Source organism: Schistocerca piceifrons, chromosome 3 (genome assembly GCF_021461385.2).
Source record: "Schistocerca piceifrons isolate TAMUIC-IGC-003096 chromosome 3, iqSchPice1.1, whole genome shotgun sequence".
Classification (NCBI taxonomy): Eukaryota; Metazoa; Arthropoda; class Insecta; order Orthoptera; family Acrididae; genus Schistocerca; species Schistocerca piceifrons.
Window position 1 is genome coordinate 478,440,520 of NC_060140.1, and position 15,421 is coordinate 478,455,940.

Here is a 15,421-nt window from a genome sequence, read left to right on the forward strand (position 1 = left end):
AGCCATTGACGCCATCTCTATGGCACTACGTAATCGCTGACCAATCACAAGCCGACCAATCAGAAGCCGTCCACGGGCTAAACAAGGCCACCACAGTAGCAGTGAAGACAGTCAGTTGCTCCTGACGATGACGCTGGAGGCTATCGTCGAAAGCTTGAGATTTTGTTTCGAATTGACGGGGCAAGAAAACAGAGAATGTTTTACGTATGAGTGGTAACGTGCTTGCCTCCCATGCAGCGGGCCCGGGTTCAGTTCCCGGCCGGGTTGGAGATTTTCTCCCCTCGTGGACTGGGTGTTGTGTTGTCCTCATCATCGTTTCATCGTCATCGTCGGCACGCAAGTCGCCCAATGTGGCGTCGACTGAAATAAGACTTGCACTTGGCGGCAGAACCCGAATGGGGCCTCCCGGCCAACAATGCCATACGATCATTTCATTCTTTTTTTACTAACAGAGAAGCAGCACTATGTGAAATAAACACAAATATCAGTGTGGGACTTAGGACGAACTTATCCGTTAGGATACTGCGGCGAAATGTGGCGTTAAATGTGCTATGGCAGCAGACGAGCGACGCGAGTGTCTTTGCTGACAGCACGACCACGCCTGCCATGTCTCTCCTGGGCTCGTGACCATATCAGCTGGACTCTTAGACTATTGAGAAACCGTGGCCTGGGCAGATGAGTCCCGATTTCAGATGGTAAAAGCTCATCGTAAGCTTCGAGTGTGGCGCTAACCCTACGAGTCCATGGATCCAAGTTGTCAACAAGGTACTGTGCAAGCTGTTGGTGGCTGTGTGTACATCAAATGGATTGGGTCCTCTAGTCCAGCTGAATCGATCATTGACTGTAAATGGTTATATTCGGCTACTTGGACACCATTTGCAGCCATTCATGGACTTCATGGTCCCAAACAAGTTTGGAATTTTTATCGATGACAATGCACCGTGTCTCCAGATCACAATTGTTCGCCATTAGTTAGAACATTCTGGACAATTCGATCCCCCATAATGAATCTCATCGAAGATTTATGGGACATAAGCGAGAGATAAGTTCGTGAACAGAGTCCTGCACCGGCAACAGTTTCCAATATTTCTACAGAGAGTTCCAACGACTTGCTGAGCTCACGCAACGTCAAGTTGCTGCACTATTCTGGGCAAAAGGAGGTCCGATACGATATTAGGAGGTATACGATGACTTTTGTCACCTCAGTGTATTCCACTTCTTTTGACAGTATTCAGTGATTGAACCAACTGTAATAGCAGCCTTTAACGTTGTACAGTAAAGCGTTACTGGGACTACTAGCTAATATTTCTTCGCAGTATTAATCACTGTTGCTGCTACTTCTGTGTATCTTGGCAATATGGACTCATTGGGCCACAGTATGCTACTTCTGTGTATCCTGGCCATATCGACTTATTGGGCCTCAGGATCTGAGTGATACAGTATTCGCAAAAGTTAATGTATAGAGCTCGTTGAAGACTCTTCAAGCAGTGGAGTGTAAAGTCTCAGACAAGTTTAGAGTGCAGACTTTACAAGCGTGCGGACGTGGATTCAGTGATCCACAGAGAGTCGTGCTGAGCGACAGCACGACTCAGCATTCTGTAATCGCACGATAGAAAGTGAAGTCAGTCACTTGTAGTGCATGACTGACTCACTGCTACGCGGCATACGTATTGGTGAATTTTTAGTCGCTCAGTAATTCTTCCGGCAATGAGACTCCTTTCAGTAAGACGTGGTTTCCGATAGGTCCAGCTAATACCAAGAAGTGATCGCTTTCTTTGCACTGTGAAAAACATTTGGTCAAGCTTTATGTTTCGGACACCCTTTTGCCACTACTGACAGTACAGTGGTGTGCACTGCGTAAAAGATTCTGTATCGTTTCTGAAGAGTCTATTCTCAGATATAATTGGTAACTTTCCCCATGATATCTATGATAAAGAGATTATGGTACACTACTTAACTGTAGAAAAGGAGCGGATCGGAATAACCACAGTCAAAGATGAACGGCATGAAACATACTACATACATAATAGAGTATGTTTATAACGAAAAATGGTGCAGATTTCACTACATGGGCCAGCAGGGTAGCAGATAAAAATAACGTTCATGTTTGACACAACTTAGATTCCCAACATAAAGATCGATATCGGACTCCCCTTGGGAACTAATGGTCATTTGGCATCTATTATTCATGTTGGGTGCCAAATTGTTGAGGAGTTCTTCAGGGATATCGGTTTTCGGTTTCTGTACGGTGCGGGGACGTTGAGAAAGACGTCTGCCAAGAACATCCCAGCCATGCTCAGTAGCGGTGGTAGTGATCCTGGTCACTGCCGTCCACTAGTGGACGTTCCAGCTTTCATGGTGAGGGGTAGGCGTAAGGAATTTTAAAAACATTTTTGGTAGGTTTTCATAAAAGTTTGTCGTAAAGTGTTCATTAAGTAATTCTTATTATTTGCTTTACCTTGCTGTAGCTCTGCTTTAAAAAAGTTTGTAAGATCCAAAATTGTTAAGGCAATGGAGGGTGAAGCTTTGACAATGCCAGCCACTCGTGCTGGCGAAACGTCAGAAAAATCATTAGATGAACGTCGGCCGAAGAACCCGAGACAGAAGCCAATAGGCAGTTTGTCAACAAGTGGCCACGAAAGCCTTAACAATTTTATATTACGCCTCTACGGGGAGGAGATTTGCAGATTGTACCGACGCCTTGACCAACGACGGAAGAAGAAAGTGCGACTGATGTCCTCTCTCGCCTTTCTGTCACGGTGCCGAGATGAATGTGCTACACCGAAGTTCTTGAGGTGTAAGCGCCTATTCACTACCGCCCAAGCACATCGTATCTACGACAGAATGGAACGAGCTTTTCTTCGTGAGCGAATACATACAACACGGAGGGACTTGGCAAGAACGGATCAGGAACTTCTGGACATTTTCTACCAACTAAGTAGCAGAATGCATCGAGACGACTGGGACAAGATCGACAGCATCACTCACAGGAGCATGCAGAACGAACTCGAGCGCTGCACCGAGCGACAGAAGAAAAAGTTTGAAAGATGCCGGAAGCAGACCGACAAGGCGGTTCCCGACATGTCACACACAGTGGTCAACCTCACTGAACGACAATTGACCGAAGAGGAAGTGTCTGTTCTTCAAAAAGGAGGGAATTTCGCCATCATCCCGAGAACTATGCCTAAGGAGGATATCATTGCCAACACCGAAGCACCCATTCGGACCCTTCCTTGTGAAAGAGCAGAGGAAATACGCACGGAAACAGCCAGGATACTGCGCCGAGCAAAACCACCAGCTTGCAACCTGAAGAAAGAAGAGGTACAAGCCATTAAGAATCTCAACGCCGACGAGAGTATATTGGTACTGCCTGCCGATAAGGGGAATGCGACCGTCGTAATGAAGACCGAAGATTATGAGCAAAAGATCCGAGACCTATTAGGTCCGATGACGTACCGAAAACTAAGCGCAGATCCGACGCAGCGTATCACACGGAATACGAATCGATTAATCAAGGCGTCTTCTCTGCTGGCGGACATATAGAGAAACCTGCGCAACACAGAAGCCCTACCACCTCGGCTGTATGGATTACCCAAGATCCATAAGAACAACGTTCCACTGAGACCGATCGTTAGCGCTGCTGGATCACCGACATATAAACTGGCAAAACACTTGGCCTCTCTGCTCCAGCTACACGTGGGGAAGACCGACACATACATTAAGGACTCAGGGCATTTCATTGTGAAGCTGAAGAAACTGAAACTTGCACCAAACGACATCTTGGTCAGCTTTGATGTTGTTTCGTTATTTACGAAAGTGCCACTCAGTGACGCTCTGGAGCACATCGGTTCCATTTTCCCGCAGGGCATCAGAAGGCTCTTCCATGCATGTCTCACCACGATCTATTTCACGTGGAATGGAGATTTCTACGAACAGCTGGAAGGCGTGGCCATGGGTAGTCCTCTCAGTCCACTGGTGGCCAACTTCTTCATGGAACAATTCGAAGCACAGGCACTGGACTCGGCGACTTGCAGACCTAAGGTGTGGTACAGGTAGGTCGATGATACTTTCGTGGTGTGGAGCCATGGTGAAGAACAGCTCGGTGACTTCCTAAGACACTTGAACAGCCTCCATGCCAACATAACATTTACCATGGAAGTAGAAAAGGACAAGAAACTGCCATTTCTAGATGTGCTGGTCACAAGGGACTGCGAAAACCTGGGACACAGCGTGTATCGAAAACCGACACTCACAGACCGATACCTGCACAAACTGTCAAACCACCACCCGAGCCAGAAAAGAGGCATGATTAGTACGCTCGTAACGAGAGCAGGACGAATATGTGAGCCGCAACACCTCAAACGAGAAATGCAACACCTGGAAACTGTCCTGACGAGCAATGGGTACTCCACAAATTATATTAGAAGTGTAACAGAGCCAAACACTCGGCGAAGTAAGGAACCAGAAAAAGAAATGTCGGGTACGGCCTTTCTGCCATACATTCCCAGAGTGACGGACAGAATCGGCCGTATATTGTGCAAACATGGCGTAAAGACGATTTTCAAATCGACAAGGAAGATCAAAGAGTGTCTTAGATCGGCGAAGGAGAAAAGAGACCCACTTGCAATGTCGGGAATATACCGTATACCATGCACATGCGGAAAAGTTTATGTCGGAATGACTGCACGATCCATCAACACCAGGATCAACGAGCATAGGCGACATTGTAGGTTGGGGCAGGTGGAGAAATCGGCCGTGGCAGAGCACGCACTCAATGAGACCGACCACGTAATAAAATTCGCCGACACGGAAGTTCTGGCTGTAGAGAAGCACTATCACACGCGCTTGTTCAGAGAAGCTGTAGAAATACAAAAACACGCGAACAGTTTGAACAAGAAAGAGGAAAGCCTTAAGGTCAACGGATCCTGGCTTCCCGTACTGCAGCGAATGACCGTCGCAGGTAGCAAGAGGAGAACCGCACCGGAAATGACCGCGGAGAAGCCCTCGGACGTTGGCGCGCCAGGTACATATAGTCTGCGCCCGCGAGCTCGGCTCCAGTTCACCACCGGCAATGGAGGGTGAAGCTTTGACAATGCCAGCCACTCGTGCTGGCGAAACGTCAGAAAAATCATTAGATGAACTTCGGCCGAAGAACCCGAGACAGAAGCCAATAGGCAGTTTGTAAGATTATTACACTATCCAGTGAATCACGATTACTGAGGAGCCAGTGGGCTGTTAGAAAAGAGACACAAAAGCGGGCGGTAGGTAAAGAAGGTTGACTACGCCTGCACTGTAGGGTTTAGGTTACACAGACCATTCCTTACGTTCAGTATCTTCACTTCCCAGTGTGTCCGACAACTCAGCGTCCTGTGTGGGCGGGTGTTGCCGTACGTAAACAGAAAGTCGGGACCCCCGCACCCGTAAACAGACAGACATGACCCAGAAAAATCTCTCGGGAATACCGCTGTGCTGTAGCAGATATGCAGCGGTGTTCGGCCACTGCGCGTAACGCCTGCTCACACAATAACGCGATCGCCATCCAGATGACGTCCGTGAACATTATGTGGTGTATAATGTGTTCCCTTCCCTCTCCACACTAACTGGTGGCTTGAATCACTTGCCTCAGTGAAGCAGGATTCGTCTGAGCACTTCGCTCTGGAGCATTGTTGCTGACCACAACCAACATGCTCGCTACACCAGTATACTCATCCTCGGCGATGGAGTGGCTGAAAGTGGGATGCATCAAACAGGCTTCGGGGCATACAAACAAGCCAGATTAAATCGCCACGAAATGGTTCTGATAGATACTTGTGTACCGGTCTTGTGTACAAGGTCTGCAGTGATCTGCCGAGGAGTGATATGTCTGTTCCTTTCGCCTCCACGGCTGTAAAGTATCGATTCTCTTGCCGTGTGGTGGTCCGTATATGACCACTGGCATGCTTTCGCATAACATTTCCAGTTATAGTGGCCTTTTTGATCGCGAAATGACAATTTTGGACACACTCGCCACTGTGGCCACAGTAGTGGCACTTTGACCGGCTTCGAACTGTCCAACTGCTCGTCCACAATCTTAAGCACTCAAACGATGTCTTGCAGACATGTTGCTGTACCACACGGAATGTCGCACTAATCGATTCCATAACAACCTTCATCAAAGACCGTGTGCTTGAACTGTTAGATACATAAAGAGCGTTCCTGCACATGCTTAGCTGCAGTTAACACGTCCCGCCCTCTACATTTCCTTTCACTATCACTGGTCGGTTGTTCCGTAGCAACTGACGGCTGTCCTTAGCAAGTGTCAGTTGTTACTCAGAAATTGTTAAGCAGTGTAGTGGTTAGATAGTTGACGATCTACGGCTGTTAGCCTGGTAGCCTTGTGTGCATGTTCCCTCCGAGGTTAAGTCGGTCTGAAACAGTTCTTGCGTTAGTGTATTGTTTTCTGGTTATAACCATACTTTCTGATGCTGATACTCATATTGTCACAGAATGATTTAATGGGGCTAACGAAACTTCCAAAATCATCTCTCGTCATAGCAGAAGATAAGTATGGTATTGAAAAAATGAATGTCGCTCTTTTCTTTTGGTTTTTAAGTTCTCATCTACGTTTCTTTACATTGATGGGTGCAGTTGGTAATATCTGTAAATGGTTCAAAGGGCTGCTTTATTGACGAAACAAAACTACGAGGAAGTTGTTCAGAATGTTCGGGCTTTCGTACCTGTCAACAAAAACATCGAAGGGATACGTTATTCTAATGGGAAAAGGGCACACCGGAATACAGGGAAACAAAATGACAGAAGAAGTAGCTAAGGAGGCTGACGAGGAAATACAGTGTCATAGTGTGACATCCCTTGCATGCTGTCACCTAGTAGTGATGTACAGTGCCATGCGTCAGAGGGAAACGAGAAGGTGAAGTTTTATTAGGAACTATGGACGTTGAAGTCATGACCAATCCGAAGAATCGTTCATTTCGTCCGGACAAAGTCCGTAAAAGCAACTTCAGACAGAGTCCTGCCGTATGGTGCACAAATTCCACTTACAGTGAGAAGATATACCAGTGTGTAGTCCTTCCAGTATATATCTGAAACATTTTCACTGGATGTTTTTTGATATCGTAACAACAGGACAGTAGCCAATTTGCTGGCTGATCTGTCCTATATACCGTCTAAGCACACGATCATTTATAATAAAGAGAATACTGTGGTGGGTGTTTTAGGAGCATCTGAACTTGTTGGGTGATGTTTTCAAGGTCTTCAAACAAATCTTGTTTCCACGTAGGTCGTTTTCTACCTTGAAATAAACTGTTTCTTTTATTACTAGTAATTGTATAATTTCACCCCCTTGGGCTTTATGAAGCTACATCATAACAAAACTTGTAGTGGTTACAGTGTCAAAAACGAACACTTGATGGGTCCCGAATAAGAGTTCAGTACAACAGTAGTAAGTATAGACATCACTATGACATATATAAAGTTCATATGTCAAATAAAAAAAGTGCATCCCTTACAAGGACAACTATACAACTTAAAACACACAACACGTCGCAACGTCATAAAAATCAAATAGGATACAAGCCAACGAACTTCGGAGCAGAACCATAAATTTAAATGTGCGCGTTTATAGAAAAGCAGTTACACTAACTCATTTTATTATGTTATGTGTATTGGTACGGTAACGAAACCCTATAACTACTGTATTTTTTTTATTTTACGTATGGGCTTCACATCAATGATATTTGTGCCGCTTCCTACTATGGTTGTGCGTAATTATTATTAGGGAGGGCATACCGGTTGCTTTTTCACACACTGCTATGTGAATCATAATATGCCCTGAGCATAACAAGTCTTGTTGTCATGTAGTTTGATAACGCCCAGAAGGGCGTAGTTAATTAATTGTTAATAATGAAATAGAATGTTTAGGAACAGCCTACACAGAAAAATGACTTTCTGAACGAAATCTACTGCGACTTTGAACCTCTATACAAAAGTGACTATTCAATTTTTCAAGATGACTAACCCCTGTTCCTGTTTAGACAACTACATTTATCTGATCAATTGCCTTAATATTTGTGTATTTTTACAGTACTCTTTCAAATAAAGCATTATATATCCCAGATGTACCGTTGTTTCGCTTAATGTGTTTGTGTATGGATGTGTGTCTCCGTCTCTCTGTCTGTAACTGCCCATTTTACCAAGATTAATTATTATTGTTCGTATTTTAAATACGTTGACCTTATTCGTCTAAGTACACTGGTGTGCAAAACTTGAGGGCGACAGGAACTTCCGCATGATGTGTCGCTGCTAAGTAACATAGCTCGTATTTCACAGCATTCACACAAGGTTGGCGCCGGTGGCGACATCTACAACATGCTGACATGAGGAAAGTTTCCAACCGATTTCTCATACACAAACAGCAGTTGACCGGCGTTGCTTGGTGAAACGTTGTTGTGATGCCTCGTGTAAGGAGGAGAAATGCGTACCATCACGTTTCCGACTTTGATAAAGGTCGGATTGTAGCCCATCGCGATTGCGGTTTATTGTATCGCGACATTGCTGCTCGCGTTGGTCGAGATCCAATGACTGTTAGCAGAATATGGAATCGGTGGGTTCAGGAGGGTAATACTGAACGCTGTGGTGGATCCCAATGGCCTCGTATCACTAGCAGTCGAGATGACAGGCATGGCTGTAACGGATCGTGCAGCTACGTCTCGATCCCTGAGTCAACAGATGGGGACGTTTGCAAGACAACAACCATCTGCACGAACAGTTCGACGACGTTTGCAGCAGCATGGACTATCAGCTCGTAGACCATGGCTGCGGTTACCCTTGACGATGCATCACAGACAGGAGCGAGTGCGATGGTGCACTCAACAACCAACCTGGGTGCACGAATGGCAAAACGTCATTTTTTCGGATGAATCCAGGTTCTGTTTACAGCGTCATGATGGTCGCATCCGGTGAACGCTCATTGGAAACGTGTATTCGTCATCGTCATACTGGCGTATCACCCGGCATGATGGTATAGGCTGCCATTGGTTACACGTCTCGGTGACCTCTAGTCCGCATTGACGGCATCTTGAACAGTGGACGCTACATTTCAGATGTGTTACGACCCGTGGCTCTACCCTTCATTAGATCCCTGCGAAACCTTACATTTCAGCAGGATAATGCACGACCGCATGTTGCAGGTCCTGTACGGGCCTTTCTGGATACAGAAAATGTTCGACTGCTGCCTTGGCCAGCACATTCTCCAGATCTCTCACCAACTGAAAACGTCTGGTCAATGGTGGCCGAGCAACTGGCTCGTTACAATACGCAAGTCACTACTCTTGATGAACTGAGGTATCATGTTGAAGTTGCATGGGCAGCTGTACCTGTACGCGCCATCCAAGCTCTGTTTGACCGAATGCCCAGGCGTATCAAGGCCGTTATTACGGCCAGAGATGGTTGTTCTGGGTACTGATTTCTCAGGGTCTATGCACCCAAATTGCGTGAAAATGTAAGCACATGTCAGTTCTAGTATGATATACATTTGTCTAATGAATACCCGTTTATCATCTGCATTTCTTCTTGGCGCAGCAATTTTAATGGCCAGTAGTGTAATAGTGACACTGAAGTCACCGCGATTTATGGTGGTCCCCTGGACATTACAATAGACGGTACGTGGTTCTTAATGCGGCGTGTGACCACCTGGGGCGGCAGTGCATGCCCTGCGTCGTTCTTTCATTCTGATCATGTTGGTAAAGACTTCTTGTGGTAGGGCTCTCCGTTCCTGCACCAGCGCGGCTAATAACTGCTGGCCATACTGAAATACGTCTCCCCAACGCATCCTACCAGTGCTCGATGGGATTTAAGTTGGGGAAAAGAGCAGGCCAGTCCATTCACCGAATATCCTGTTGTTCTAAAAGCTTCTCCACCTACAGATTTCGATGTTATCGCTGATTGGCATCCATAAAAATGAAGTCAAGACCGAATGACTGAACTAACGCTCAAGGGGAAGGAGTACAGTGTGACAATAACGTTGACTGGTGAGTGTAGCCATGTTCAAAAATTTGGAGATCAATAAGTCCATACAGCATTAAGTACCCTTTCACCATAACCCCTGTACTATCAAAACGATCATGTTCGATAATTCCCCTGGGTACATTATGTACCTCACATGACGAGAAGTGGGGACACTTAATGCACCCACGAATATTGTCGAACTTGATGGTTCTGGGGGTCCATGTCTTATGGCGTGGGAAGGCATAGTGTTGCACAGGCGTAATGGCGTCCAAGACTTTGAATACGGTACACTCATCAGTCAGTGTTACTGTGACACTGTTCTCCTTCCCCATATGCGTCTTTTCAGGGATGCATTCGGGTCTAACTTCATTCCTATGGATAATAATGCGTGACTGCATCTAAAGAGGCAGATGGAGAAGCTCTTGGAATGAGGTGATACCTGGCGATTGGACTTGCCTGCCCGTTCGCGTGACTTAAATCCCTTAGAGGAGGTGTGGGGTGCGTTGATGAGAAGTCTAGTAGTTCATCCACATGCATCTACGACCGTTCCGCAGTTGTCAACGCCACCCTACCACAAGATCTCTTTACAACCCGAATGGCTAGAATGAAAGCACGTTTCAGAGCATGCATTTCCGTCCATGGTGGTCATATACCCGGTTCAGAACCATGTCCTCCGTTTTCTAATCCCAACGGAACCATCGAACCATCGTTCGTCTCATTTCGTATTTCTCCCTGTTACCTTCTGTGCTATGCTGAAGCAATTCTTTCTTTTTACGGTCCTAGTTTCATCGAGCTGTGTAGCACATCAAGCGAAATTTACTTCCTTCTTACTTTTTGCACACCGATGTATTTCTTAGTGATGGGCCGGTGTTCTGAGGCAGTACGTGTGTTGCAGGTGCCGCCTGTGTACGCCGTGGACACGACGGACCCGGGCCGCTGGGAGGAGCTGGTGGCGGCGCCGGCCATCGCCATTGTGAATTCCCACCTGCGCGGGTTGCCGCCCCCGCAGGACCCGCTACCCGTGGAGCCACCGCTCGCGCACCAGGAGGGCACCTTCCACTGCCCAGACTGCGACCGCGTCTTCGTGGGCGCCTTCCAGTGGCAAATCCACCTGCGCTCCAAGAAGCACGCGCGCCGTGCCAAGAAGAAACCCACACCGCTGCCGACCACAGCGCAAAAAGAGGGCACTATAGAGGAGGGATTGTCAAGCCAGGACACCTCAGAACCTGTGCCGAAAGAGGACCCTCCACAAGAGACGACGCCGAAAGAGGACCCTCCGGAAGAGACGATGCTGAAAGCGGGCCCTCCAGAAGAGATGGTTTCGAAAGAGGACCCCCCGGATGAGAGTCTGCGAGGACAGGACCCTCCAGAGGAAATAAAGCTGAAAGAGGATCCTCCGGGGGAAGGGGTACCGAAAGAGAACCTGCAGATGGAAAAGTTCACGATGGAGGAGCCGCAGGAGGAAATGCTGTGTACTGAGGATGCTCCAGTCAGCGGCTCAGGTAGCGGACAACAGCATCGAGGAGACGAAAATGAACCTGTTACTTCGGCAGGCGACCGTAAAAGTGGTGCCAACCTAGAAACAAAGCACCAGGTACAATGTGCCGAAGAGGGCAGTCCACCTTCTGGCACCATTAATGGTACAACTAGCCCAAAGCAAAAGTAAATGTGGACCAACAAGAGCAGCAAACAATCCTGACATGTGCTGACACCTTTTAAACAGCACATTCCTTAGCCATATAAACCTTAGTTAACTTTAAATGCGCACATTTTAAGTTAGGATTTTCAGTGACTGTTATTGACAACGAATGAAACAACGAGTTTTCTGTTACCAGTCACTGTTTATTTATACCCACGACACGTTTCAAAGGTTTAAACCTTCCTCATCAGGTGGATTTGCATTTGTCAGTATGACACGTGTCATGATACAACACACGCATATGTCATGCCAACAAATGTAAATCCATCTGATGATGGAGGTTTAAACTTTTGAAACAGATAAATAGTGACCGGTAACAGTAAACTTGTTGTTTCATTCGAAACCTTAGTTAATCTTTAAGATCAGTCATAGCCTTCGTCTCAGCACCATAATGTTTTTACATTAGTGATATTGCAGAATAACGAATAAAATTTTCGTTGCATTTTCTCCATAAACAGGTCCCCAACCGGTTTACATTTTCAGGTTTCCTTCATTTTCCGTTCTTTTCCATCTCTAATGAGGGAAGTATACATCCAATGCATTACCAGTTTTGCTCATCTGTTACACGATTGTGGTGCATACGTAGGTGTAGCACATGTTGCTCCAGTACGAAGCACTTCTCAAGCGTTTCCGAGAAATCGAGATTCAAAGTTTTACGAGCCTTTTGAACGAGAGCAACAATCGTCTAGCAGCGTCCTTAGCGGAACCTGTTAAGACGGCAAACTAGAATTGTACCTGAACTGCATTCGAATCTCGCTGTTTTTCCCCCTGATTATCGACCCAGCAGTTTTGTCGTCACAGCGAATAATATTTCTGCGGAAAGCAACAATAATAATAATAATCACGATCATAGTGGTACATTCGCCGTGAAATACAATAATGAATCGTGATGAAATGAACATTTATTTATCGATTCATTCATCCACTTACTGAAAAGTTATCACACTGAAGTCACTACATTTACGATTATTCTTAGTTACTGATTGGCCGACAGAACTTGGTGTGCCATCTGTCACAAAAGCATGAAATGCATAGTACAGGTTTGCACACTTGGTGCAGTTGTCCACTGCAGAGGACAGCTGTTATGTCATTTATTTGGCCTTTTCAGTCATTCCTGAGACTGCAAATAACACAGGGCACAGAACCAATAGGGAGTATCCTCTGGAGACGACTGCGTGTACTTGCAACGTCAGAATGTATTAAAAACGCCAAAGAAACGATACTACGGTTGTGCACTTCAGTAGACAACTGCACCACGAGGTTAATGAGTGCCCCTTTCTGAAACATAAATTTGGTTTTTAATAATGACAGCGGAAAACACACGTCATTAACATTTTTGACACAAGCCTTGCCTGTTTGGATATAGGTACGAGTGCCGGAGCTCTCAACTGATATAGTACCAGGAAGTGAAGAAATCTTCGCCTGATGAAATTTCTGCCTGTCCTGCGACAGTACAGAAGCAGTCTGCAGTAATTTTAGGAAATTTTTGACTTGCATAGCCAAGTATACGTCCCAAGACAGCTTCAGTGGTACCACAATTATACCTCGCCCAGTTGTACCGCAGTGATTATCACTAATATTATTGTTGTTTCCCGCAGAAATATGATTCGTTGTAACGATACCAGAGTTTAGTGGAAGATTAGCAAAAATGACGCGACTCGAATGCACTGCGGACAAACTTAACAGTCTGCCTCCTTCATCGGCTGCGCTAACGCCGCTTCTAGACGCCTGGCGCTTTGGAATGGCGTCCGTCACCTCCGTAAAAAACTTTGCACAACGATTTCTCGAAAAATCAGTTGACAAGCTGACAAGCGCCAAAACTTTTCAATGTAAGCTTGTCTTGTAAGCTGTTCATTTCCTGTTACATCTTTACCCATATCGGTTCATCAGGTGACCCAATTCGCCAAATGTCTGTGGCCCATGAATGGCAGCCAGCCAGCTGAGTTCCTGCGTTGGAAGAAATATTGCATGTTAATTGCAATGTAACAGAGACGGTGGCATACGCTTCTTCGTCACCAGCCAAAAATTCGATATTCTGTTCTAACTTTTAAGCTTCTGGATTAAGCGTCCGTCAAATACAAACACTAAGTTCGGCGGCAGCTTTGGTATTCCTCTCAATGAGACTATATGATGCCTCTGACCATCACTGCCCATTCGAAACAGTTCCATATTTGTCTACAGCAGTACAACAGTACAAGATTTAACACATATTCATTTCAGTATTTCATTCCATTGAGTTACATATCAAGTGCCAAAGCTAGTGCCAAACTATTGTCACGAAGACCTCGAAATGAGTGATGCAACATCATCACCTCTGAGTACGTACGTCATATTTCGCTTTCCTCCAGTTCGTAGTACCATGTCATGTTGAACATGAATACTCAATGCGAAACAAGAAACAACACTTGAGCGTAATGAATATGTAAGCTGCTCCTTCTATTAGACGACCAACAATCTCACATACATTTTCATCCCAACTGTGCAACTGTGTAAACTCATTTGTCTGTCTTCCATAACCATTTCTGTTCGTAACAACGAAGGTTTGTGTAACCTGCCCCAAATCTCTTTCTATGACTCAGTCACCTCTTTTACTTTCCATACAGCTGTACCATATTCATCTATTTTAGGTTTTAAGTTCCTACATCCGGGTCAAACAGGATTTATTCATTTTTCCTTCGTTGAGACGAATCTCACAAATTGCACCATAAAGTTCATGATGGAGTGAGGCTCCCAGCGTTGAAAACACGCCATTGGCGGAAATACCTGAGAACGATAGCCATATATTTGCACTATTTATTTTTTTAGCAAAAGACTTGAATAACGAAGATAAGACTGTAGTTGTAATCAAAGACTGTATTTTTTAATAAAGATTGAAGCAGCAAATACGTTGTTTTTATTATTAATCTAAACACCAATTTCATGTTTCCTTTGAGTCTTTGCGAACGACTTCTAATCCTGAGAACAAAATACCACTGTGACATCATCCTCATCCTACCTCTCGTTGCACATTGTGCATTGCTCGCCTGGACACATGCAATAAATTTCCATAGAATTATTTTTGATTGCAGGCCATGTTATGTTGTAGAATGATGTCAGTGTTTTGGCCACTATTGTAACTGGTCTTCATTAGGGAAAGTATTTAGATTACCACTTGCAGTAGAGATCGAAACGTTGAGTCATTGTTTCGCGACATGACGCCGTCTGTCATCCGAAGAAGTGTACGGAAAATGACTCCGACCACGAAAACCTACGAACTTATGCTCTTAATAAAATCCTGACAGAGATTAAAAAGAAAATGCTACACCACGAAGAAAAAATCAGCATAGGACGCAATTTACACCATACAGGACTGAAGACGAAGCAAAAAAACAATTTATTAATAACATTAATACAGCTACATCACAGCAAAAAAAAAAAAAAAAAAGTATTTTCGAAATCGCCTCGAACTGCAGTCCTTGATATCTGCAACAGTGGCCGAAACGTAAGACAATTTTATACATTGACTTTGCGGTCAACAGCTCAGAAGAATTGTATTGACAGTTACTAGTCAGTAGCTAAAATGAAGAGTAAAAAATATCGATAGGTGAAAGGAAACATGGACATCGTTGCATACTTCTGTTACAGTGGAGTAGCTAGTTCAGAAATGTATACAAAGCCCAAAATACGCTCCGTGAAGTAAATATAACTAGCGACATGAAGTTGCATGAAATATATACAGTA

The 15,421-nt window shown here is 45.2% G+C and overlaps 1 protein-coding gene across 1 annotated transcript in view; it reads left to right on the forward strand.

The window, feature by feature from the left end:
* LOC124788750 (tRNA dimethylallyltransferase-like) overlaps positions 1 to 14,584 on the forward strand; it is a 604,197-nt gene extending 589,613 nt beyond the window's left edge. The window contains exon 5 of the mRNA XM_047256031.1: positions 10,898 to 14,584. Coding sequence (XP_047111987.1) covers positions 10,898 to 11,668 — 771 coding nt within the window. The 3' untranslated portion in view covers positions 11,669 to 14,584. The remainder of the gene's footprint in view (positions 1 to 10,897) is intronic.
* The last annotated feature ends 837 nt before the right edge of the window (positions 14,585 to 15,421 follow it).